The sequence below is a fragment of the Cololabis saira genome, chromosome 9 (genome assembly GCF_033807715.1).
Source record: "Cololabis saira isolate AMF1-May2022 chromosome 9, fColSai1.1, whole genome shotgun sequence".
Lineage (NCBI taxonomy): Eukaryota > Metazoa > Chordata > Actinopteri > Beloniformes > Belonidae > Cololabis > Cololabis saira.
In genome coordinates this window covers 45,494,275-45,519,714 of record NC_084595.1, presented here as the reverse complement: position 1 = coordinate 45,519,714, position 25,440 = coordinate 45,494,275, and the positions used below count along the sequence as shown (strand labels likewise).

The 25,440-nt window shown below is 44.2% G+C and overlaps 2 protein-coding genes across 2 annotated transcripts; one reads left to right on the top strand and one right to left on the bottom strand.

Annotated features, from left to right (window-relative positions):
* Positions 1-1,187: 1,187 nt before the first annotated feature.
* LOC133451216 (C-X-C motif chemokine 10-like) lies at positions 1,188-2,807 on the top strand. The gene is made up of 4 exons (XM_061730183.1): positions 1,188-1,290; positions 1,404-1,533; positions 1,637-1,714; positions 1,803-2,807. The coding sequence occupies exons 1-4, from the start codon at positions 1,236-1,238 to the stop codon at positions 1,915-1,917; spliced, it is 378 nt and encodes a 125-aa protein (XP_061586167.1). The 5' UTR covers positions 1,188-1,235; the 3' UTR covers positions 1,918-2,807.
* A 977-nt stretch (positions 2,808-3,784) lies between these two features.
* ppm1f (protein phosphatase, Mg2+/Mn2+ dependent, 1F) lies at positions 3,785-24,698 on the bottom strand. The gene is made up of 8 exons (XM_061729660.1): positions 24,449-24,698; positions 21,437-21,637; positions 16,742-16,881; positions 15,663-15,865; positions 15,379-15,567; positions 12,000-12,143; positions 9,513-9,606; positions 3,785-8,369 (listed from the first exon to the last, which is right to left on the bottom strand). The coding sequence occupies exons 2-8, from the start codon at positions 21,601-21,603 to the stop codon at positions 7,951-7,953; spliced, it is 1,356 nt and encodes a 451-aa protein (XP_061585644.1). The 5' UTR covers positions 21,604-21,637; positions 24,449-24,698; the 3' UTR covers positions 3,785-7,950.
* Between the last annotated feature and the right edge of the window lie 742 nt (positions 24,699-25,440).

Genomic DNA, 25,440 nt, shown 5'->3' with positions numbered 1-25,440 from the left:
ACTGGCCCTAACTACTGATTTTTATCCATTCTTTTTTGTTCAAATTTTAAAAATCATGCTTTTTATACATTTTTTTATGTATTTAAAAAAATATATATTGTTCTTCTTTTTTGTTTACATTTTAAATCATGTTTTAATGTCTCTGTAAAGCACTTTGAATCACCTTGTTGTTGAATTGTACTGTAGAAATAAACTTCCCCTTTAATTCAGTTTCATTTGCAGTTAAATAAAAACCAAGTGAATGCAAATCAAACTTGAAAGCCTTTCGTGATTTTTGAAAATCCTGCTGTAGTTGTCACTTAACTTTATTTCTTAAATGTACTTTTACATTTTCAAAAGTAGATAAAGTGTTTGTCTTTCCTAAAGTGAATGATGGAGGCCGATCTGCACAAGGACCTGAAAATGCTCAGAGTGACGACCTACAGAGGCCACAAGCCTCATGCAGTCAGCATCCATCTCTGCACCAGAACAGATTAAAGTCAAGTTAAAGTAAATGTAATGTATGTGTGCATGTGTTGTACATTTGTGAGATAAAAGTAGATTTAGAGTAATCTGTTGGGTTGTTCACATAAACACTGAAACGACTGCATTTGTTCATTTTACAGCGACATTCTCACCAGAGTGATTCCTCACAAGAAGACTGATTCTGGGAAACCGTCTTGCTGGAGGAAAAGGAAGGACAGAGGAAGTGAAAGACAAACTTGAAAGTGAAAGCAGTGTCATCTGGGATGAATGGAAGAAATCCTTCAGAGCATGATGTTGAACATCTTTTAACAGAGGGTTTCTAAATGTTTGCAGCTGCAGCTGCAGCATCCAGTAATCTGTGTGGTCGTTCACATAAACACTGAAACGACTTCATTGGTTTATTTTACGGTGACATTCTCTCCAGAGTGTTTCCTCACAAGAAGACTGATTCTGGGAAACCGTCTTTTTGGAGGAAAAGTTCTCCCAGTCCCAAACATGAAAGCAGAGGCTTCTGCAGACTTAACAGTCGGGGAGATGAAGCTTCTAAACAAGAAGACTGATTCTTTGAAACCGTCTTGTTGGAGGAAAAGGAAGGACAGAGGAAGTGAAAGACAAACTTGAAAGTGAAAGCAGTGAGTCATGTGGGAGGACGGTCCTGTCCACATGCTGCTGGTGTATAAAAGACTGGGATCTTCCCCTCAGCAGCATCAGGAGTCCAGAGCGACAGCAGACTGTGTGGAGTGAGAGCCGGAGCGTCTGCAGCCACAACCATGAATCCAGTCATCACCTTCTTCCTCACCTGCCTGCTGCTCCTCTGTGCTCAAGGTGAGGTGGAGGCTGAGCTCTGCAGCCGTTACCACGGTTACCTGCTGCTTCTGGATGCTGACTGACTCTGAGAGGGTCTGCAGGGACTCAGGTGCTGTCTCTTCTCCCCACAGGGCTGCCACTCAGCAGATCTCACAAATGCAAGTGTTCCGGCGGCTTCGTGAAGAAGATCAACCCAAAGCTCATCCAGGGAGAACCGCAGATCCTCCATCCCAGCGTCTTCTGTCCACGGACCGAGATCATGTGAGTCCCCGTGGTCGTGTTACCTGATCCTGATCCTGATGTTTCCTGCCGGTCCTCAGTCTTCCTCAGCTCCTCTCTGACATGCATCTTTGTTTCCTTTCAGTGTCACCATCAGAGGAAACCAGGAGAAATGTCTGAATCCAGAGTCGCTATTGGGAAAACAGATTCTGAACAGAAACATGTAAGATCCTCTCCACGTCTCAGGTTGTGCAGCAGGAGCTGTGATTGTTGAGGATGTTTCAGATCTCTGCAGCTTCTGTCTTCTTCAGGAAGAGGAAAGCTGGGAGCAGCAGCAGCACCACCACCACCACCACCACACCTCATCCCACCACTGGACACCACACCACTGCCCCCAACTCAACGTCCATCACAACCGTGCTGTAGCCAGCTGCCAACAAGGATTCTGCAGAGATGTTTTAAATACCGTACCTGAAATGAACTGCTGGAGAAAGGAAACATGAACATCCTCTGTTTTCATACTCCCCTGACTTTGAATCAACTTGAGGATGTGGGGTCATGGTTGCATCACCCGGAGGAGGATGGATCTGAGACTTTTTTCTCTTTGCTCTTTCCCTCAAAAGTCTCCACATGCGCCAGGCATATTGTGTAGACAATGTATAGTTTTTAGATATACCACAAATAAATGAAGAAACCAGTTTATTTGTTTTGGTTTACTTGACACATCAGCATTAATGTGTAATGTATAAACTAGGGCTGTTAGTTTAGCGCGTTAATTAGATTAATTAATGACACTGCTAATTAACGCGTTATGAAAATGAACGCAATTAATTATGAGTGGCAAAATGCGTGAGCATTTTAAATTTGTCCCATTGAGGGAGCCGTAGTTCACTTGGCAGTAACAGGTCACTTCCCTCCTGCTGCTGGTCAAACTAACACAGACCTGGACGACTCAGGGGAGACTCAGCTAATCTTTGCTGGGCCTTTGAACGGCAAGTTTATGTAGAAAAAGAAAGAAGACGGGACTTTCAACAAGAACACGGTGATTTGTACATTTTGTAATAAAGAATTTTCCTATCACCGGAGCTGCTCCAGCCTGAATTATCATTTAAACACTAAACAAGTTCCACTGTAAACGTTACAGCTACTAGTACTTGAATTGATGTATTGAATCAGCTTTAGTTTTAATTTTGAATTGAGAGTCTGCTTAAGTGCCTATTTGAGACTCAGCCTTATTTTATTAATTGTATTTATTTAACTGTATTTGCATTGCATTTTTGAATAAAGCACCTGGACTAATTGGTTTGCTGATGTGCTTGAGCTTTTTCTTTTGCATTTCATTTATGAACACTTGAACACTTCACCAATAAAAATGTGGATTTCAAATCTTCTCTTACTAGTGTATTCAATTGATTAGTCATGCACTGCAATGTTGCAATGTATGCACTAGTATAAACGTCCAGGGGCCCGACCTCTCCCCAGCAGACCCCTATGGCAAGCTGTTTTAACATTTAACAGCTAGACTGGATATGTGTTTCAGATATCCGCAATTCCATTCTTCCTAGTCAAAAAGAGCATTTCAGATATCTACAATTACATTCTTCCTATCCACAATTGTCATTCCAGATATCAAACAATGTCACTTCTGCCATTCATGTGTGTGGGGTTTCTAATTACAGATATCTACAATTCAGTTGCAGATATCTGCAATGTGAATTACGGATATCTGCAACTGAATTACGACTAGCTGTAATTCCAGTTTCAGATATCTACAATTTAATTCTGACTAGTCCTAATTACAGTTCAAGATATCTTTAATTCCCCTCAATTCAAGATATTTACATTGTCCTTTTTAGATATCTGAAATTAAGTTTTGACTAGTCAGAATTAAGTTGTAGATATCTCAAACTGGAATTACCGATAGTCATAATTTAATATCTGTAATGAAGTTATAGATATCTTGAAATTAATTTTAATGAGATATCTCAAATTAGAGATATCTTTAACTTCCATTCTGCCTTGTCAAAATGTAATTACAGATATCTTGAATTAGAGTTTTGACTAGTCAAAATGACCTCATAGTTATCTTGAATGATAATTCTGACTAGTCACAATGTAATTACGACTAGTTAAAATGCAGTTGTAGAAATCTGCAATGTTAATTCCGGATAGTCAAACTTTAACATTAAATGTTAAAACAGCCCACACAGCTCTGAAACCAAAAACCTACAGCCTGCACTGAGAAACACCCAAAAATTAGTTTGCAGGCTTAATGGGACAAAATAACTTTGGATACTTTTCATCATCATGTTTTTTAATGTATTACAGGTCTGACATGTAAAAAGCGATATACATAAACATATGAAATTAAGTTGGGGTCATGTGATCCGAGCAGGCACCACGACACCAGTCCAGTCTTTTATTCAGCCTTTCAAACATCACATCAGTCACACTAAATAATTTAAGTGAATAATTGCGGCTCACAATGACCATCAAGAATGAACCGCTAAAATACTGAAGCACTTAGTTAGTTAGTAATACGTTTCACCTCAGCTAAAGCTCCGAGCAGAGGCCGCTCACACAAGCTCACACAAGCTCACACAGCTCCATCTTCTGGTCCTGGGCCCACGATACCGGAACAAAATGGTGCTTTTCCACTAGCACCTACTCGGCTCTACTCAACTCTGGTCTGGTTTCTTTTCCACTACAATCCAGCACCCAGATCAGAAGTAGCAGGTTTCGAGAAGCTGCTGTGACGTATTTGATTGTGAATCTAAACGAAGAAGACAACAACACTAAAGATGTAGAACCTGGAGGAGATGATAGATGTGCTGCTGGGTCTGTGGCTTGTGTTTGATATCAAGTTAAAAAATGAGGGTGAGAGAAACTTCAAACAGCGACGCTTTTTAATTTTCTTTTGTTTGTCTCGGCGCTGCTGAAAAGTCAGCTGGAGCCGTGAGCAGCTATGAAGAGACAGAGCTCCTGGTAGATCTGGTCGTTCCTTATCTCCATCTAGATCTTTTTAATTCTCTCCTCAGCACCAGGTTTATGAACATCTGCACCTCAGAGTTGGATCAAACAGACTTTTGCTGCCGTTGCTGGTTGAATAAAATGAACAAGAATCCGTCAGAGTCTCTTTCACTGATTTCCTCCTCCTGACTCAGACGTCTGACTCCAACCCCCCGACCAATCAGTGGCCTGTAGTGTGATGATGTCATATACAGCCCACTCAGACGCTTAGAACCTCGGCAGAATAGATACAGAAAAGTATCTACTCTGCACGTTGGACCCCTAGTGGGAAAGAACCAAACCGAGGCGAGTGGAGTCGGGCTGAGTAGGTACTAGTGGAAAAGCACCAAAAGTTCCTCCTGCATCACTGAAACTAGCCACTTCATCAAGGCACTCTGCAGCCACCAGGGGGAGCTCTGGTGACCAGCAGGGGGAGCTCTGCAGCCGATGGAAAACTCAATTCAATTTCAATTCAATTTACATAGCGTCTAATACAACAAAAGTTGTCTCTATAAAAAATTAAAATGAAAAAAAAACCTCCTGCCTTTAACACTGATTCAACTCATTACCCCGATGTTTTCTGAGCAGGAACACAAAGTAAAAGACGTCTGAGCTGCAGATTTCTTCTTTAACACTGAATGTGAGCCGACACGGAGGAACAGAGACTCTGGAGCCTCCAACACGGACACTCCACTTTACACAGCTGTAACACACCTGCAGCAGGCCGGCCATCAACAACACACCTGCAGCAGGTCGGCCATCAACAACACACCTGCAGCAGGTCGGCCATCAACAACACACCTGCAGCAGGTCGGCCATCAACAACACACCTGCAGCAGGTCGGCCATCAACAACACACCTGCAGCAGGTCGGCCATCAACAACACACCTGCAGCAGGTCGGACATCAACAACACACCTGCAGCAGGTCGGCCATCAACAACACACCTGCAGCAGGTCGGACATCAACAACACACCTGCAGCAGGTCGAGCATCAACAACACACAACCACTTACTGCAGAAACTAAGTGACATTAAAATAACAAGAATACAAATAAATAAAAGGACTTGAAGTGAAGTTGGATTCTGAGAGTTTCTTCTTAGTTTTAGAGAAATCTAATCTGCCCTTTCATAGTTTTGTGGAGAACGTCCAACTAGAATCTAGGAGCTGTTAACCTGGTTAGTTACAGGGTAGAGGGTATTTACCTCCAGACCCGGTGGACTGGAACGTGAGATGAACATGTTTGGTTGATCGAATCAGCTGGAATATGCCGGCCCTTGTGGTTGCCACGCCCACATTATTCAAACGTGTGGCTGTGATTATCAACAGCTCCTTTATGGCGCTTTTCCACCAGCACCTACTCAGCTTTACTCAGCTCAACTCGGCCTGGTTTCTTTTCCACTACAATCCAGCACCCAGATCAGAAGTAGGAGGTTGGAGAAGCTGCTGTGATGTATTTGATTGTGTATCTAAATGAAGAATACAACACTAAAGATGTAGAACCTGGAGGAGATGATAGATGTGCTGCTGGATCTGTGACTTGTGTTTGATATCAAGTTAACAAATGAGAGTGACAGAAGCTTCAAGCAGCGACCCTTTTTAATTTATTTAGTTTGTCTCTGCTGCTGAAAATTCAGCTGGATCCGTGAGCAGCTATGAAGAGACAGAGCTCCTGGTAGATCTGGTCGTTCCTTATCTCCGTCTAGATCCCTTTTTAATTCTCTCCTCAGCACCAGGTTTATGAACATCTGCACCTCAGAGTTGGATCATGAAACAGACTTTTGCTGCCATTGCTGGTTGAATAAAATGAACCAGAATCCGTCAGAGTCTCTTTCTCTGATTTCCTCCTCCTGACTCAGACGTCTGACTCCAACCCCCCGACCAATCGGTGTCCTGTAGTGTGATGATGTCAGATACAGCCCACTCAGCAGCTTAGAACCTCGGCAGAATAGATACAGAAAAGTATCTACTCGGTAGTTAGACTCCGAGTGGGAAAGAACCAAACCAAGACGAGTCGGGCTGAGTAGGAACTAGTGGAAAAGCGCCATTAGATTTGTAAAAAAAGAAAACAAGACCAGTTGCGTTGTCAAAACCAACTGTGCTGATGAAGCCAGAATACAACGCCAGTCTGGGCCGGAGGGATTCAAGCAGTCGTCTTTGGTCAGACCCAAAAGCTTCTTCTCAAATCCTCAGGTCCAGAGCTGAGGCCGCTCCGCTCAGGTCCGGCCCACTGCAGCTCTGACTGGAATCCTGCACGTCCCCACATCCCCATGATGCACGAGTCGCTCCAGCCACTGGCCTTCACTTTGACATTTTGACTCTCGCCATATTTTTTTACACTAATTTCTTTGTTGCAGCGACTTGTAGACCCGCGCAGAGACAACTGTTGCTGCTGTGTGAGCGGGAGTGAATCTGAGCTGGGTTGTGGTGTCGTTCTGGGAGCCGGGGTGAACATGTGGTCCCCTCTAAACATCTACTCCATTAAAGTCTGGTTAAGTCTGTTACAGGCGTTGGCCACGCGGTGCACACAAACATGTAAGCAGAGGTGGTAGTAACGAGTTACATTTACTTGAGTAAGTTTTGGGAAATGTTGTACTTTTAGGAGTAGTTTTGAATCACTATACTTTTTACTTTTACTTGAGTAGATTTGTGAAGAAGAAACTGTTCCTCTTACTCCGCTACATTAGGCTACGTTGAGCTGTTACTTTTCTTTTATCCCTTTTATCCGCGTACGCGTCAATCTCATGACATCACTGAGTGATTCTTTGGGAAAAATGTTTGTTTTTGCATGTTTTGTCACATTTACACAGACTCAAACACACACAGAGTTTCTATGAGTTCATGTTTGTTCTAGTTCTGCTGGTTAAAAAAGAAAAGTACAAAGGCTGGAAATTTTGTGCTACTTGTGCTTAATTTATTTATTTATTCTGTTATTATTTTATTTATTTTATTATTTATTAAAGTACTTGAATTTACTTTACGATTATTTTAATTTAAGCTATTTTTTATTAATTTTAATTGATTTTATTATTTTATTGATTTAATTTGCCTGAAGATGATTATTTTGTACTTTTGTCTGTTTGAATGGTTGTGTTAAAAAAATTAATCAGACGTTACTCAACAGTTACTCAGTACTTGAGTAGTTTTTTCACCAAGTACTTTTTTACTTTTACTCCAGTAATTATTTGGATGACGACTTTTTACTTCTACTTGAGTCATATTATTCTGAAGTAACAGTACTTTTACTTGAGTACAGTTTTTGGCTCCTCTACCACCTCTGCATGTAGTCTGCAGGTTGGGCGGCCGCGTACACACAGAAAAGGCTGCTCCACTGACGGCTTGGCTCATGACTCAAGTGATGCGCTGGTTCTGGAAAGTCGTAGTCCGGCTCTGCCGGGCTCAGAGCTGGTGAGCCCTGGTTGGTGTGCGTGTTCAGGGGGAGGGGGTGGTGTCAGGCAGGATACTGGGCCGGCTGGGTTCCTGCAGGAGTCTGGGCCGGGTGGGTTCCTGCAGGAGTCTGGGCCGGCTGGGTTCCTGCAGGGTTCTGCTCCAGCAGCTGCTGCAGCGGACGCAGGAACACCAGCATCACCGTGATGTTGTCGCTGGAACCGGCCTCCTTAGCGTGAGCCACCAGCTGCTGGGCCACCCGTAGGCCCGCGGCCCGGTCGGGGGACGTGGGCGGGGCGTCACCCGCCCCCCCCAGGTCCCCGGTCTGCTGCAGCGCGTCCAGGACCAGAGAGGGAACCTCCGGTGGTCCGACTGCATCGAAGAAGCCGTCGCAGGCCAGCAGCACGTAGTCCTCGTCCCCCAGCAGCGGGACGGTGGAACAGTCGGCATCTCCAGAGATGTAAGGCTTCTGGTCAAAGTCACCTGGAGGGGAGAGGGCGGGTCAGGTTACCACGGAGACGGCCAGACAGAAGCTTATTTTTGAAAATTATATATATAAAATAAATATATATGATATATTAATATATATTTTACCAACATGGTATTAACCATTAATATATATGCAGACAAAAAGGGGGGAAAAAAAAAAAAATCGTATTTTCGCGATACACCGCTATGAAAAAAATGGAGGAAGCTCCGACTGGCGGAGTTAAGACTGAATTATAGTTCTACGTTAACGCGGAACCATAAATCAGCCTTTACACTGTGTCATGCATGCGATGCGAGCCAGCGTCAGCGACAAAATCAATTCCATTGCTTTATTTTCTATTGGACTGTCCTTACTGGATGCAGCGACGCAGCGAAGCAGCATTTTGAGCTGAACATTTGTCGGACGCCCTGCTTCTATTTTCTTCCTGTCACTCGCGTTGAGAGCCGGTTGAAAGCGCTGCAGGAAACAGTCATGGATGAGGAACGGCTGATCCAGTTAGTTGAAATGAGAAGTTATCTCTATGATTCCTCCTCATTTCACTACAAAAACATCAATAAAGTGGCAGCTGCTGGAGGGAGATGGACAGAGAGACGATGTCACGCAGTGCTACGATAGTCGGACGCTCATGCAGTTACACGGTTTTATAGTTGTGGCCGTGGTTTCACGCATTGGAATCTGAACGGCTCGTAGATCCACATCACACTGGACGGCTCATCCGGGCGGCTGTACAGACACTGCAGAATTTGGTTGCTTTCCTCCTTCTCTGAGTTGGCAGGCTGAGGGGAGACCACTTTATATATGTTAAAGCAAGAAAAAACCTGTTTTTTTATAATAGGATATACTTTTTTTTATACCTTTTCATACTTTCGTGTGTATTCAGTAAAATTGTTGAGCGTGTGTGTGTTTGCTGCTGCACAATTGAATTTCTCCTCTGGGGGATCAATAAAGTTTATTCTATTCTATTCTTCCCTGTTTCCCATCTTCAAAAGAAAAACTAGGTGGGGAAACATTTTTTTTTTAAAAAGAAGAAGATGAAGACATTGCGTATATAAAATCTTTGTCATCCCGTGTCCTGTTTTCAACAACATTTTATAAATATAAGCAGAGAAATGCTGTAATCATGCACCACTGCTCACCGATGGCTCTGGATACGGCGTAGGTGCCGTTGACGCGCCAGCAGCCCATGAAGGTGATGCAGCCGCCCAGGTCCTCAATCCTCTGCTTCTCGTCCTGTGGAGTGTGAGGACAGAAGAAAGCTGCTCAGCATGTCGTCCTCACCATCCTCTGGATGCAGGCATGCTCACGCCGCATCAATTTACAGGAAAAACTGTTTTTTAAACCATGGCAAGAGCACCACCACGGCCTGACAGGCCTGGAGTCCCTGTAGGAGCATTTAGCAGAGCAGAGTTCATTTAAATGGACGAATTCCATATTTTGTTGCCAAGTTTCAGTAAGTAATAGGAAGGCCAAGTTTTCGCTGTTAAATAAGTCATTTAGTATAAGAGCAATACACCCCCTACTTTCAACCACTTCACCCTAAAAATGAAGCCACAGGCGTAGGGCCCTTGTAATGTTCCCTAGGGATTGGGACACCACTTGCTACGTCACTGCGTGGTTTACGTTCGGGTACGTAAGCGACTGCGTAGTTACGTTTGCACATACATCACACCATATCAGGAAGCCCAGAGATAAAAGCTGTTTTAATTTCAGCTGTAGCTGTTAATATGACACTTTATTAAGTTTTAATATTTTTTCCAGGCGTAAAAGTAACCGTTAAGATCCCCAACCTGGGCTCAGTTTATCCAAATAACGCCTGTTAAGAAATTTGATCCGATGTTTTCGGGGATGAGAAGAGCCGCCGGCCCAGGAGCGGATTTATGGTTCCACATTAAATCAACGCAGAGCCTACGGCGTAGGTTACGCGGCGCCGCGTAACCTACGCCGTAGGCTCTGCGTTGATTTAACGCAGAACCATAAATCAGCCTTTATTCTGGCGAGATCTGAAAAGACTTCGCAACAACGAGCAAGCGAGTGATTATGTACATTCACTGCGTGAATATTATGAAAGTAAAATATATATTTCTCGCTAGAAATGTAATCAAAACGCATTTTTATGCAGAAACTAACTCAAAATATTGATTTTATTCACTAAAAATATTAAATGTCCGCCATGTTTTTTTGTTTGATTCAGTCTGCAAATGATGACGTAAAGCATTCTGGGAAATTTTCTCAGGCCCTCGGTCAGTGAGTCAGAATCTGAAATCCCTCACTGTGAAGGGCTAGATTCATACACACTAGCCCTCGATATGTGCACTCCCCCTAGGTGAAAAGAGGAATTGGGACACCACTACCCTCACGGGAACGCACAAAATTTAGGGGTAGGGATGAAAAGTAGGACTAGCGGGGGGATTGGGACTGGCCCTAAGGGCCTTGTTTGCCACACAGCGCGGATTTATCAGGCACATTTTGACTGAGGTGAGCACAGTGTCATTATCAGCACAGGGGGATTTGGAGTTCAGTGTAATTTGACGAATGACACGTGCACCGCGACGCTCCGCTCTGAGCTACGATGAGAACGTAGGTGAGTGATTCTGACTGGGATTTGCATCATTATTGGGACTAGCGGGGTAGCAGTAGTAGATCCACCTAGGGGCGCTCACGTGGGCTGTAGGGGAGGGACAGGTTTGTAGGAGAAGACCGGAGATGACCTGAGGTGGGCAGACGTTTGAGAGCAGTTAGGATGCAGGAGAATTACAAACGGTGACGAATAAGTTGTCGGTTAAGGACTGTGAGCCCAGCCATCGCAAACTACGGCCCCGGGCCCGCCAGACTCGTCCAAATCATAGTAAAAACCTCATTAATTTCCCTGCAAATCCCACGTTTCCCCAATAGATGGCACATGCGCACTCAAACACATTGACCGCTGTTGGAGTGGCGCGTATTATCAGACACAAGGTTTGTCATGACACACCTGAAAAATCCCAGGTGCTTCATATGTGTGTGTGGTGACAGAATTAATTAGACAAGCTAAAATGATTTGTTAACTGCATGAGCTGTTGCAATTTCTTTCTTTTTTTGCACTTTAAATGGATATTGAAAAGCCTATTTGAGTTATTTATTTCTTAGTTATTTATTACATACAATACATACATTTTTTGTTTATGCCCAAAAAAAGGAATGTTTTATTGGACACAAGAATAACTACTGCCATGTTTTTTTTCCCTTTAAATATGTTTAAAAGTAAGAAAGCATTAAAGTTTTCAGTTATAATTGCATAAATTGTCTATTTTTCATTACTTTATATACTGTCTTGGGGTTACATTTGCATAAAATGCTAAAAACCAAATTATCAAAAATTAAAAACCGAATGGAAAAATGGAAAAAATTAAGACAGAATGTGGGAAAAACTAAAGGCAATTTCATACGGCCTCCGTTTGCTGTCCTGGATCTGTTTGGTAATTCTGACCCACACAATTGGCGCTTTTATACTAGTACCTACTCGTCACGCCTCCACTTGCCTCCACTCGCCTGGCCCTCGTTTCTTTTCAGTACCCTGTTCCTTCCTGCCATTCCCTGTATGGAACCTCCAGGCCAGGTAATGTGTGTGTGTTGAGCGTCTTTACCTCTCTGTCAGGTTTATGGGGGTCCATCAGGGTAACGACTTGTCCATTCCGGACCAGGATTGCTTGAGAGTCTCCGAGCCAAGCCACGGTGAGCTGCTGACCATGGATCAGCACCGCCACTCCGGTGCTGCCGCTGCGCAGACGCTGCAGACACAAACATGAGAGCACCGTCAGCCAGGCATCGCCTGCAGCCTCCTGCTGCAGCAGCCTCCAGCCTCCCGCACCAGCAGCCTCCAGCCTCCCGCAGCAGCAGCCTGCAGCCTCCCGCAGCAGCAGCCTGCAGCCTCCCGCACCAGCAGGCTGCAGCCTCCCGCAGCAGCAGCCTGCAGCCTCCCGCAGCAGCAGCCTGCAGCCTTCCTGCAGCAGCAGCCTGCAGCCTCCCGCACCAGCAGGCTGCAGCCTCCCGCAGCAGCAGCCTGCAGCCTCCCGCAGCAGCAGCCTGCAGCCTCCCGCAGCAGCAGCCTGCAGCCTCCCGCAGCAGCAGCCTGCAGCCTCCCGCACCAGCAGCCTGCAGCCTCCCGCACCAGCAGCCTGCAGCCTCCCGCAACAGCAGCCTGCAGCCTCCCGCAACAGCAGCCTGCAGCCTCCCGCAACAGCAGCCTGCAGCCTCCCGCAACAGCAGCCTGCAGCCTCCCGCACCAGCAGGCTGCAGCCTCCCGCAGCAGCAGCCTGCAGCCTCCCGCAGCAGCAGCCTGCAGCCTCCCGCAGCAGCAGCCTGCAGCCTCCCGCAGCAGCAGCCTGCAGCCTCCCGCAGCAGCAGGCTGCAGCCTCCCGCAGCAGCAGGCTGCAGCCTCCCGCACCAGCAGCCTGCAGCCTCCCGCACCAGCAGCCTGCAGCCTCCCGCAACAGCAGCCTGCAGCCTCCCGCAACAGCAGCCTGCAGCCTCCCGCAACAGCAGCCTGCAGCCTCCCGCAACAGCAGCCTGCAGCCTCCCGCAACAGCAGCCTGCAGCCTCCCGCAACAGCAGCCTGCAGCCTCCCGCAACAGCAGCCTGCAGCCTCCCGCAACAGCAGCCTGCAGCCTCCCGCAGCAGCAGGCTGCAACCTCCCGCGGCGGCCTGCAGCCGGCTGCCTTTGACACCCATGACACTTTCAGTATGAATGCAGGGTTAGGAAGAAAATAAAAACCCTCTTAAACATTCTGACATTAAACTTGCTAGAAAAGATTCTTACAATTTCAGTGTCTTGTATATTGCAAATTTACATGAAAATATACTCAGAATTTCTTTACCAACATCAAATTTGCGAAATATATTCCATTTTTTTGTAACTTGCAAAACAAGAAATTTTGATTTTTATTGCAAATTTGAGTTGAAAAGAATGTTGTCAGAATCTGTTTCCTGTTTGACAGCAGAAGTTCCACCAGAACAATCTGCACATGGAGCCCTCCCAGCACTCCTGGCTGCTGCATGCAGGTCCCTGCAGGGACCAGCTCACGTTTAGTTTAGTTTATTGTTTTGCACAGTTTTAAAAATATACAGGAAATATCAAATATAAATACTATAGGTGCAGGGAGAGGCAAAAAACCCAATGGGCTTATTTGAAGCCTCCACCGAAGTTATTAAAATTTCATGTGTTATAAAGAACACAAGATTAACATACAAAAACAAAAAGTATAACTACACAAAAGTAATGGCAAACTAATAATGCAATATATAAATAATAAAGAATAAAGACAAAAAATAAGTGTGTGAGAGTGTGCATGGGATATTGTTTTTACAACTTATATTACTTATATTGACTCCTGAGCAAATAAGACGGTACATGTCACTATGAGTGAAACATAAAAAAAAACAAAAAAAGTTCCTTCAAACGTCTTTTGTAACATTTCAAAGAGAAAGAGCTCTTTGCCAAGTGGGAAAAATCATTCCACAATTTAGTGCCCCCAAATCTCACCAAAAATTGACCTCTCCAAGTGAGAAATTTAGGAAGATAAAGATCTGAGGATTGTTGAGTTGAATAAGAATGAACCGTGAATTTAATTTAAAGTAAGTCTTGAACTGTCCAGGAATATTCCCTTCACTTGAATCTATCTTATAAATAAAAACGCATATCTGAAAAATATTGATATCATAAATACCGTATTTTCTGGACTATAAGCCGCTACTTTTTTCATAGGTTTTCCACCATGCAGCTTATACAAAGGTTATTCTGTGGATTTTTCTTCCACTGCTCGGGGCGCTCTAACTGGAATTAGAATCAACACTAAGGGTGCTTTCACACCTGTACCGTTTCAAGCAGTTGTTCCGATACAGGGAACGTTTCCCCCTAAAGATCGGAACGTTTGGTATATGTGAACACAGCAATCGCGCTCTGAAACGGTACAAAACAAGCGTTCCGAGATCACCTAGGAGAGGTGGTCTCGGAACGCTTCCAATCGAGACCTGAAACGGTTCATTTTTTTATGCGACCACAGCGCAATGAGAGGAGTCGGTGCAGCCTCCACCACCGTCTCTCCTATTGGACATGCCGAGATGTTGTCCCAGCACGGCACAAATTAAACATTGTATGAAATTAAACAGCAGCGCAAACCCGGCTGCGGCAGGCGGCCTCTCGTCCGCTGCCGGGCTCCGCTCTGCGCCGAGCGCATAAGCCTGATTTATGGTTCCGCGTTAAAACGACGCAGTGCTTACGCCGTACCCTACGCCGTAGGCTCTGCGTTGGTGTAACGCGGAACCATAAATCACCCTAAAGCCGCGGCTGCGGTCTGTGCTGCGCTGAAAGGGGCGTGTTGTTTATCCCGGGGTGCGGAAGAGGAAACTCCTTCCGCGTTCATTTGACCAATCAGAGAGCAGCTGGTTAGCGCATGGCATTTGTTATCAGCTTTGAAACGGTACAGACGTTTGCCTTGTGAACACAAACTCCACAAACGAGAAACGGAACAACTGTATCGATTCAGCCCCTGAAACGGAACAAAACAAACGGGCCACAGGTGTGAAAGCACCCTAAGACAAAATAAATGCAAAGAAGAATACGCTACTTCTTCTTTACCAGATAGAAGTAGAAGCAGATTTCAAACAGATAAACAGATAAATAAATAGCGGTTATTTCTCTTGGTTCTGTCCCGTTTTAATCAGCAAAGTTGCTGCTGTGTTAGAAGACACTGTTAGGAAAGGATCTATTTAGATACAAACATGTACATCATTTACAGTTCAAAATCCTTCTGTACATGTAGTAAATATCAAATCTAACAACAGAAATATCTGCGGCTTGCATATCTTTTTTTTTTTTAAATAGAGCAGGTGCGGCTTATATGCAGGTGCGGCTTATAGTCCAGAAAATACAGTACTAAGAATCGGGAGTCTGTGAAATAAAGGAGTAGATGAAGCGTGTGACTCTGATGGAGTTGCTAATCCTGGGTGTCAGGTGCTGCTCCGTACCTCTCTCTGGGCTTTGCCCCGGAACATGTCGTCCGTGTGCTTGAAGGCGCTCTTAAAGGCCGCGGCCGTGTCGCTCTGCAGCGTCTCCTGTTGGCTCAGAGCTACGTGAAGGTGGTTAGCAGCGTAGGCGGCGGCGTCCACTCCCCCATGGCCGTCGAACACGGCGTAGTAGGAGCGCTCCACTCCATCCTGCAGCACACCCCGACACAAGCACACCCAGCCCCGTTGGTCTGGATTCTATCACCACTGAGCAGAGATACTGGCTGGACGGTGTTGGGTCCTACCTGGAGTCCAAACAGCTGGTTGAACTCAGCTAAGGCCACGTGTTTGTCCTCCATCTTCCTCCTGGTGTTCTTGATGGCGTGCACGGAGCAGAGGAGGGGCCGGCCGGGGCAGGGGGGCAGCCTGAGCGGGTTCTGCACCCATACCAGCGCCACGTTGATCAGCCGGTTCAGGAAGAGACGCTGGACAGACTCGGACTGGAGCACTGGGAGGAAAAGCAACGGGAGGATCAGCACAATACAGTGTTGTTCCTGCACCCCCCTGCTGGGGGGGCTGTTGTTGCTGCACCCCCCCCTGCTGGGGGGGCTGTTGTTGCTGCACCCCCCCCTGCTGGGGGGACTACCGGGCACAAGAGTTGCTTTTAACCTCATTTCTATGAAATTAAAAACGACACTGAGAAATATGTTTTTTGTTGTTTATCTGTGGTTGTATTTGTACAGAAGAGTATTAGGGCCAGGCAGGAGCAAAATAAAAATAATATTTTAGAGGAGGAAGATTTTTTTTTCATTATGCACTTCGAGAAAAAAAGAGTCGAAATGTCAAGAAAAAAGTTGAAATGTTGAGAAAAAAAAAGGACTGTCTCAGAAAATTACAATATTGTGATAAAGTCCTTTATTTTCTGTAATGCAAAAATGTCATACATTCGCGATTCATTACAAATCAACTGAAATATTGCAAGCCTTTTATTATTTTAATATTGCTGATCATGGCTTACAGTTTAAGAAAACTCAAATATCCTATCTCAAAAAATTTGAATATTCTGGGAATCTTAATCTTAAACTGTAAACCATAATCAGCAATATTAAAATAATAAAAGGCTTGCAATATTTCAGTTGATTTGTAATGAATCCAGAATGTATGACTGTATGACTGTACTGAATGTATGTATTTTTTTTTTTTTTTTTTTTTTTTAAATTGCAACTTTTTTCTCAAAGTGCACAATAAAAAAAAATCTTCCCCTCTCAAATATTTTTTCTCCTTCATTGCCTTAATACTCTTCCGTATATTTGCCACAATACAGGAGAAGAAAAAAAAAAAAAAAAAAAAAACCTTTGACCTTTAAGAGAAGCTCAGCACTTACAGACCGCCTCTTCCTCCTCTTTCTCCTCCTCCTCCTGGGGCTCAGCGTCTTTGGGGACACGGCAGGGGGACAGGTCGTCCTTCAGCAGCTGGGCCAGGGCCGCCTGACACAGGAGGGCCCCGGGGCCCGGGGGGGCACCCCTGCACATCACACAGATACACATGTTCACGTACAACACACCACCACCACAGGAAGGCTCAGATACGCTGACAGGGGGGGACGTCTAACTGCCCCAGCAGGGGCTCGTCTCTGCTGGGTGTTTTTACCGCACATAGGAAACAGGAAGTGGGAGAACAATGCAATTTCTGCAGACAGGAAGTCAACGCTTCCTGACTTCGGAGAGAAAAATGTCAGCAGACCAGAGAGAAACCGTTTTAGAGGTTTTGCACTTGGTGTGATTTAATCGAGTTCAGCTGTACTTCAGCAATCATTCAAAGCTGCTGGAGTTCAGAGATTTTCCATCTGCAGAGAAGCGAGATAAAGCTCAATAAAAGGGAGGTTGCTTTTAGTGATGGGAGTTTGGGGAATTTAGCTACATCTTAGACAGAAGTTCAGTTTGATCTCCACCTTGGGCATTCCTTCATCACATGCACAGATCATTTGCAGTATTCTGTGCACCACACCGTGGTCTTTTTATGACTCCACATAGCGGGTGCTGGCAATGCACTGCAGCAGACAGCAAGTACGATTCTGCTGCTGCGTGACCGGAACCTTCCCAACAACACTGCAAAAACTACAAATCTTACCAGGAATATTTGTCTTATTTCTAGTTAAAATGTCTCATTTTAGTCAAAAAATCTCATTACACTTAAAACAAGAGTCATTGACAGATAAATAACTTGTTATTTAACAATTTTCACCTGTTTCAAGTAAATTTTCACTTGAAATAAGTAGTAAAATCTGCCAGTGGGACAAGATTTATCTTCTCATTACAAGCAAAAAAATCTTGTTCCACTGGCAGATTTTTCTACTTATTTAAAGTGAAAATCTACTTGAAACAGGTGAAAATGGTCAAATAACAAGTTATTTTTCCAGTGATGACTCTTGTTTTAAGTGTAATGAGATTTTTTGACTAAAAATGAGACATTTTAACTAAAAATAAGACAAATATTCCTGGTAAGATTTTGAGTTTTTGCAGTGAACTGAAGAGCCATGCTTCACGCACCGCGCACTGGCCTGCTGTGTGAAGCGTATACCGGTCAGCAGTATGCTACATATTCCAGATCTGCCTCCAAAGACTATATCCAGTCAAGAAAGTTTGGATCACATTACTGGGGAAATATATTTGATCTGTGATATTATAAACGTTTAACTAACTGCTACAATACAGGGGACTGGAGCGGCATGGCCAGAAAAAGCAGATACCTTCTCTTCTCACGTGTGTCATGCACACACACCGAGCCAACACAGGCCCGGGGCTGCAATGACTGACTTACTGCAGGTGCCAAGGTGCCAGTCCCGGGACAATAGGGCGTCTAGCTGCTGTTGAGCTGGGGACTGTTCTAGAGCTGATTGTGCTAAAAACAAAGTTGCAAAAGCTGCAAAACATAAACAGACAACGCTGCACATTCTCTACACTTCAAAATGTGCACCGACAGAGTCGTGCACCGACAGAGTCGTGCACCGACAGAGTCGTGCACCGACAGAGTCGTGCACCGACAGAGTCCTGCACCGACAGAGTCCTGCACCGACAGAGTCCTGCACCGACAGAATCAGCAGGAATGCGAGGAATGCAGCTGCTGTGCCGTCTGCACAAACATGGACACTTGCATGCACTCGGAGGAGAGCAAAGACTATGGGCAGAAATATGTGCCACTAGAAACTGAATTTGAATAATTTATATTTGAATTGCTCAACTTGAATAATTAAAGAACTTTTAAAAAAACAGAATCTGAATCACATAATTTGAATTTGTATTGTTTAATTTGAATTTTTCTACAAAACGGCAAGATATAAATCTACACTTTTTACACAGAACAGAGAAAACACAATAAGTTTCGAAATATCTCGCTCCCATTGGTCGTTTATATTGTTGAAAGAAAATAGAGGTTATAGTAGGCTACGTGAAAAGGAGTTCTTTGTATCTGCACTCGATTGCTCTTCCTCTGGAAGACCCGGATGTCTGGCACAGTAAAATTGAAATTGAATTGCAAGAACTGAATTTGAATTATGAGAACTGAATGTAGATTCAGTTTTTCAATGCAATGATTCAAATTAAACAATACAAATTCAAATTATGTGATTCAGATTCAGTTTTTTTATGCAATTATTCAAGTTGAGCAATTCAAATTCAAATATAAATTATTCAAATTCAGTTTCTAGTGGCACATATATTGCTGCCCATAAAACACACCCTCGCTTGGAGAAGCGTGCAGATCCGGAGGGGTTTCCACCGTGTCCTTTATATGCATGTCCCGTTCAGATGAGGGATAAACAGCTTCATCTCTGTGCAGCTGCACGTTGAGGGTAGAACCAGTCATGGACTTGACTGGGATGGATTTGAAGCTCCAGGTTTTTTGAGAGGGACCTGTCTGCGAATGAGAGCTGGTAGCGCTGCCGGGGGAGCTGCCGCCGGGGGAGCTGCCGCCGGGGGAGCTGCCGCCGGGGGAGCTGCCGCCGGGGGAGCTGCCGCCAGGGGAGCTGCCGCCGGGGGCGGGGTACTGAGTAACGGCCGAGGCAGAGGCCTCTTTGTGGGCTGGCAACAACAGTCAAGCATTCAGCTCCAGCAGAGGTTGGCACTGACGCTGCTCAGCTCTTACATCACAGCTACGAGTTGAAAAACTAAAAGCTGGATCCAGTTTTTTCCCAGACGCTGATTTACAAACGTGTCACACTTATGCTGTGATAGATGCCACACCTGAAACACAGTGGTTCTAAATGTCATTGACTTTTATTTATTTGCAGCCAGACATTTCCCCAAGATAATTCATGTTTTTTTTATTGTCAGCTTAATTTTAATTTGTTATTAAACATCCATTTTTGCATCTCAGGCCTGCAATACATCCCAAGTCATGTTATTTCAAACAGGTGACTGCAATGATTTGTTACGAAAGCACTATTAATGAAATGGTGAGTCGCTGATGAGCTAATATGATGATAAATGCTTGAAATGTCTTTGTAACAATGTTGATCACAGAAAGATTGAAATGCATTTGTATATTTCTCCTTGTACGGAGCAGAATATCGCATCAGAATAGCGCATTTACGCACAAGGCACAGCACCGGTCACTTCATTAACACCGGATCGGAATCAGATCAGGATCTGACGGTAATTCATGTTCTGTGTTTTGCTACACACACCTACAGGTCAGCTGTTAAACACACACATTCTAGATTTATATGTTTATATGGTGGAATTGTTTGTAATAAAGCAGCCCCATACTGTATGGATGAATCCTGAACTCCGTCCTGTTATTGTTATTTTTAAATCCGAGATAAGTCCACAACCCCACTTGATCTGACTGTCTACAGTCATGTCTGAATGTAGATTTCACCCTTAATATCATTCAGTATCACACAGGCTTGAATGATATTGAAGAGAGAGAGAAACAGAGACAGAGGGGGAGTGAGGAGTGAGTTTGCGCGCAGTTAATACACGCTTCCAAAAGACGGTATTTGCTCCAGTATTTTTGCGTGTGGCAAATAGCGCTGGCCTTTGTGAATTAGACGGTTTTTGCAATGAAGCTTATTTGCATAGAAAGGGGACAATTTTGCGCCGAATGTATGAATATTACCTAATTTACATGCATGCAAATGGCACAGGCGCACCATGACACTATTTGCTTGGCAGCGCAGTTTGTGCTGCAATTCGCCCTTTGCGGGTGCTTTGTGAATTAGACGCTCTCTTTTTGTCTCATTTGCACCGGTTTAGCGGCCGCAAAAGCCGCGCAATCCTTTTGTGGATTTGACCCTGAGTGTCAGAAAGACACATAAAGCAATAAACTTTCAGTTTGAGCAACTGGAAAACATCTAAAATGGGAAAGAGCTGTTGTGCGATCGACTGTTCTCATAGATTTAGCAAGAAATCAGAGTTATCGTTTTACAGACTACTGAAAAATCAGCTTAATAGAGACAAATGGATCGCTGCAATTCACAGAAACAACTGGATTCCAGGAACCGAAACGTGGATTTGTGGTTCCCATTTTGTATCAGGTAATGTTGGATTTTTGGGTAGCTAACGTTAAACGGTCAAATCATAAAGTTCAGTGTCTTCATCACTTTAATTTCTACAACAAATCCTGCCTTGAAGTCGGACCAAGCTTCAAGACTTTTGTAAGCCTTCAAGCTTTGCTTCGTGTATTTCCCCGGCGTAGAAATTAAGTACATATAAATATCAGGAAACTGGATTCATGACCAAATATTAATGTCCATGGACCACTGGTCTTGGTAACTGTACCAAATATTAATGTCCATGGACCACTGGTTCTTGGGGTAACTGTACGGGTCACTGTCAAGTCCAACTGCCTTTAATTTAAGCCCATAATCAGCTGTTATCCCGTCTTTTCCACTAGTTACAGCTGTTTTTGCTGATGTTTTACCACTCAGTGTGAGTAAGGGGGCTGGTCCAGTGGGGAAGTGACGTCAATGAAAACCCTCTATTTACATGATTCATAACATCCCAACTTCTTCTAATTGGGAGTCATGTCATATGTGTTTTTTCTTCTAAACTTAAAAAGAGCATGTCTTTTGCCACACCTGGACGCCAGCAGCCGCAGGCCGAGCTCCAGACTCTCCCCCGGCAGCTCCGTCAGGGCGACGGTGCGGCTCAGCGGGCTGAGCGGCAGCGGGCTGGGCTCCTCCAGGCCCTCCGGGAACTCCTGCACAAACCCCCGCAGGAAGCTCCACGCCTCGTCCTCCTCCATCTCCTCCTTCTGGTCAGGACACTTCCGTCTGATACTGAAAAATAGATAGATAAAAATAAGAAATAAATAACATTTCTCAAGCCAACAGGAAAGAATTCTGGCCTTTGCCAAATTTCTATGATGTGGTCAAAATTAGGGATGAGCGGTATGGACTAAAAAATGTATCACGATCATTTTTGGCATTTATCCCGATAACGATAATAATTGCGATAAAAAAAATACCAATTCAACTCCACCTTTTTAACTATAAATCTATCACCACATTCAGTCTTTGGAGCCCCCAAATAACTGCTCTAAAAGATACTAAATACTACTAAACTACACCAATTATTACACCACTCTGGTGGAGACCTCAGCAGCAGCTGTTATATATAATAATATGTTATATATAATAATATATAATATATAATGTAAAATATATAATAAATTACTTGTATTGCCATCCTTTGCATGCACTGTTTTTTTTTGCAGACTCTGCATATAATAGATCAGGGGTATTCAACTAAAACTTTAAGAGGTCCATTTAGAGAAAATGTACTCAAGAGAAGGTGCAGAACATCATAATATATATATATATATATTCAAGTAGCCTCATAGTTGTATCAACATCTGCATCTGACTGTTATATTAAACAAAGTACATTTCAAAAATATTTGCCACTTAACATGTGTAACTTGAATTACACATATTATATAACACATTTTTTTCTCTTATTACAAAATACCTTTCCGAGCATGTCTTTACAACAACGTTCATAAGAGCTGGCGTGAGTCAGACGCTCCTCTCAACTCAAGCCCCCCTCATGCAGCTTGTGTTGCTTTTGAAATTGGTTTTTACAGTTTTGAACAAGCAAATAACAAATTGTACAGAAACGCAGCAGGATCTGAAAATAAAAATATAATAATAAGTGGCGATGTGAACAGCCACTGGTCTCCCGGGCCTGGAGCAGGCGCCCGGGTGTTTTCTGCAGGAGGCCAGATCCAGGCAGAGGGCTCCCAGGATAGGGGGGGTTTGGTGGGGTGGGCGGGCTTCACATCCAGCTCACTACCTGTTCACAGCTCTTCTCTCAGGTCGGAGGTTCAGCTCCATCAAACCAAAACTAACAGACACATCTCTGCATGCATGTCTGGCCTGTTTTCAGTCAGCACTCACTCATCCCCATCCATTATCATTTACATCACTGTATATAGTCCAGGTTTTACTTCGTCTAAACTGTATATATTAGTCTTTTCTTTCTTGTTGAGTTAACTTTATTTAATGTTAAGGGACGGTGTCACGCCAGGTAACATTTTTGTGTACAGGACTGTCTCAGAAAATTAGAATATTGTGATTTTCTGTAGTGCAATTACAAAAACACAAATCAACTGAAATATTGCAAGCCTTTTATTATTTTAATATTGCTGATCATGGCTTACAGCTTAAGAAAACTCAAATATCCTATCTCAAAAAATTAGAATATTCTGGGAATCTTAATCTTAAACTGTAATGAATCCAGAATGTATGACATTTTTGTTTTTGTAATTGCATTACAGAAAATAAAGAACTTTATCACAATATTGTAATTTTCTGAGATGGTCCTTTATACTGTACATTTGGACCAATAAAGAGATTCTTTAGGAAACCCCCACCCTCACCATCCTCAACAGCACAGTCCCCACCACAGACTCCTTCAGGTTCCTGGGATCCACCATCTCCCGGGACCTGAAGTGGTCCACCCACATCAACTCCGTCAGGAAGAAGCTCAGCAAAGGTTGTACTTCCTGCATCAGCTCAGGAAGTTTAACCTCCACAGCAGCTGCTGATCCTTCTACTCTGAATCATCCAGTCTGTTCTCTGCACCTCCATCACTGTCTGGTTCGGATCAGCAACCAAACTGAACAGAACAGACTGCAACGGACAATCAGGTCTGCAGAGAGGAGAACTGGGACTAACCTCCATCTATCCAGGACCTGGACCGGTCCAGGACCAGGAACAGGTCCAGGTCCAGGACCAGGACCAGGTCCAGGACCAGGACCGGTCCAGGACCAGGACCAGGACCAGGACCAGGACCAGGTCCAGGACCAGACCCCTCACACCCAGGACAGTCTGGTTGAACTCCAACTTCCGGACGGATCTACAGAGCTCTGTAGCTAAACCTCCAGATCAGAGACAGTTTCTTCCCCCGAGCTGTTGCTCTGATGAATCTCATCACTCAGTCTCAGAGAATCAATCAATCACCGTGCAATAACAATAATTATAATAACACAATCATATGCTGTGACAATGCACCTTCCAATAATCATATCTACCTCATACTGCTGCACCTTTCACTTTTTTTTAAATGGTATATATGTTAATAAGAGCTGTCATTTGTCTGTTAACTATTTACTGTAGAGTGAGTGAAAATAACCGAGTCAAATTCCATGTCTTGTCTGACCATAAATGTATAACTACTACTACTACTACTACTACTACTACTACTACTACTACTACTACTACTACTACCAAATAAACATGATTCTGGTTCTGAGTCTGAGGTCTGTGACGTCACAACATCATTTAATTCTGACCACATCAATACTTATACTTCAAAAATATTACCTAAAACAGAAGAGATTTCGGTCTCGTTGAAAATGTCAGTTCGTTACAAAGTTTTACACACATTTGCAGCACATTTCCAAAGTTCTACTTTGGAGTCCGACGGGCTTCCTAACGGAAGAAGTCAATCAACGCGCTGCGATCAGGTTAAAAAGTTGTTTTTAATGTGTTTTAAGTTTAAAGGACAACATGCAAGTGTCTAAAAGCATTATATAAAGTATATTTCTGAAACTGCGCTGAATAAACGCTGTCCTTGAGATGAGCAAACCTGAGGGAATCAGCTGATGTTCCTCACAATGACTGATGTTCCTCCTCTCACCGAGATCAGGGACGCTGGACCCGGGAGAGACGGCTGCCCCCACCGCGCTACAACCCCCCTACAACCCCCCTACAACCCGCTACAACCCCGCTACTACCACCCCGGCCACCGGCCAACCTTCACCGGGACAAAGAGTCGCTCCCCGCGGCTGCACGACGCTCCTCGACCGGTGTTATGCCGATTTCTGCTCCCTGCACAGAACTGCTACTTCGTGGTTTTGCGCATGCGCACTGTCGATTTTCAAAGTTTGATTGCCACGCCCATCATTTCTTGCACGATGTAAAATTGATAATATGGGATTTTGAGTATTTGATCCTTCAAAATACACTAACCATGACATGAATTGCATTACACTTTGTGAACATTATACGATAAAGAGAAAAAAAAACAATTCCATCGCTTTATTTGATATTCATTCAGTCATTCGCCTTTATTTACCCAGGCAGGTCATTAAGAACACGTTCTTATTTACAATGACGGCCTGGCAAGAGACAAGGACCACTTGGGGGAAAAGGAAGTGGGCTAGGGAGTAAAACACAGTAAAATTGTAGCTCTACAAAGGTAGAAAACCATTCGGTAGCGACGGGAGCGCGCCCTCCGTGCTGCTCCCAGATCTCCGCCCGCGGGCACGTGCACTCATGCACCGTGGCTCCGCCTACTTCCGCTTGATATTTAAAGGAACATACCAGCATTTATTTACCAGTCACCACCTGGTCACCACTCTCGTGTGTTCAGGGAGAGTCCTCATGTGGTGCTGATGTTCTGGCTTGACATTCACAAATGGATAAAGCGAAGGATTTTATTCTTCCCAACTTCTATTACTTGAGATCAGGGGCGCCACTAGGCCCTTTTTGGGGGGGCTTGAGCCCCCCCAAAAGAAGTCTCAGCCCCCCCAAAAAAATAGAGACAATTTTTTTTTTTTTTTTTTTTCCCCTCTGGTG

Coding starts and splice junctions, on each gene's coding strand:
- LOC133451216 (XM_061730183.1), top strand. CDS start 1,236: ATGAATCCAGTCATCACCTTCTTCCTCACCTGCCTGCTGCTCCTCTGT. Junction 1,291..1,403: donor GCTGCTCCTCTGTGCTCAAG/GTGAGGTGGAGG, acceptor TTCTCCCCACAG/GGCTGCCACTCAGCAGATCT. Junction 1,534..1,636: donor TGTCCACGGACCGAGATCAT/GTGAGTCCCCGT, acceptor GTTTCCTTTCAG/TGTCACCATCAGAGGAAACC.
- ppm1f (XM_061729660.1), bottom strand. CDS start 21,603: ATGGAGGAGGACGAGGCGTGGAGCTTCCTGCGGGGGTTTGTGCAGGAG. Junction 15,568..15,662: donor ACCAGCTGTTTGGACTCCAG/GTAGGACCCAAC, acceptor GGTGTGCTGCAG/GATGGAGTGGAGCGCTCCTA. Junction 8,370..9,512: donor CGCCGTATCCAGAGCCATCG/GTGAGCAGTGGT, acceptor TCTCCCCTCCAG/GTGACTTTGACCAGAAGCCT.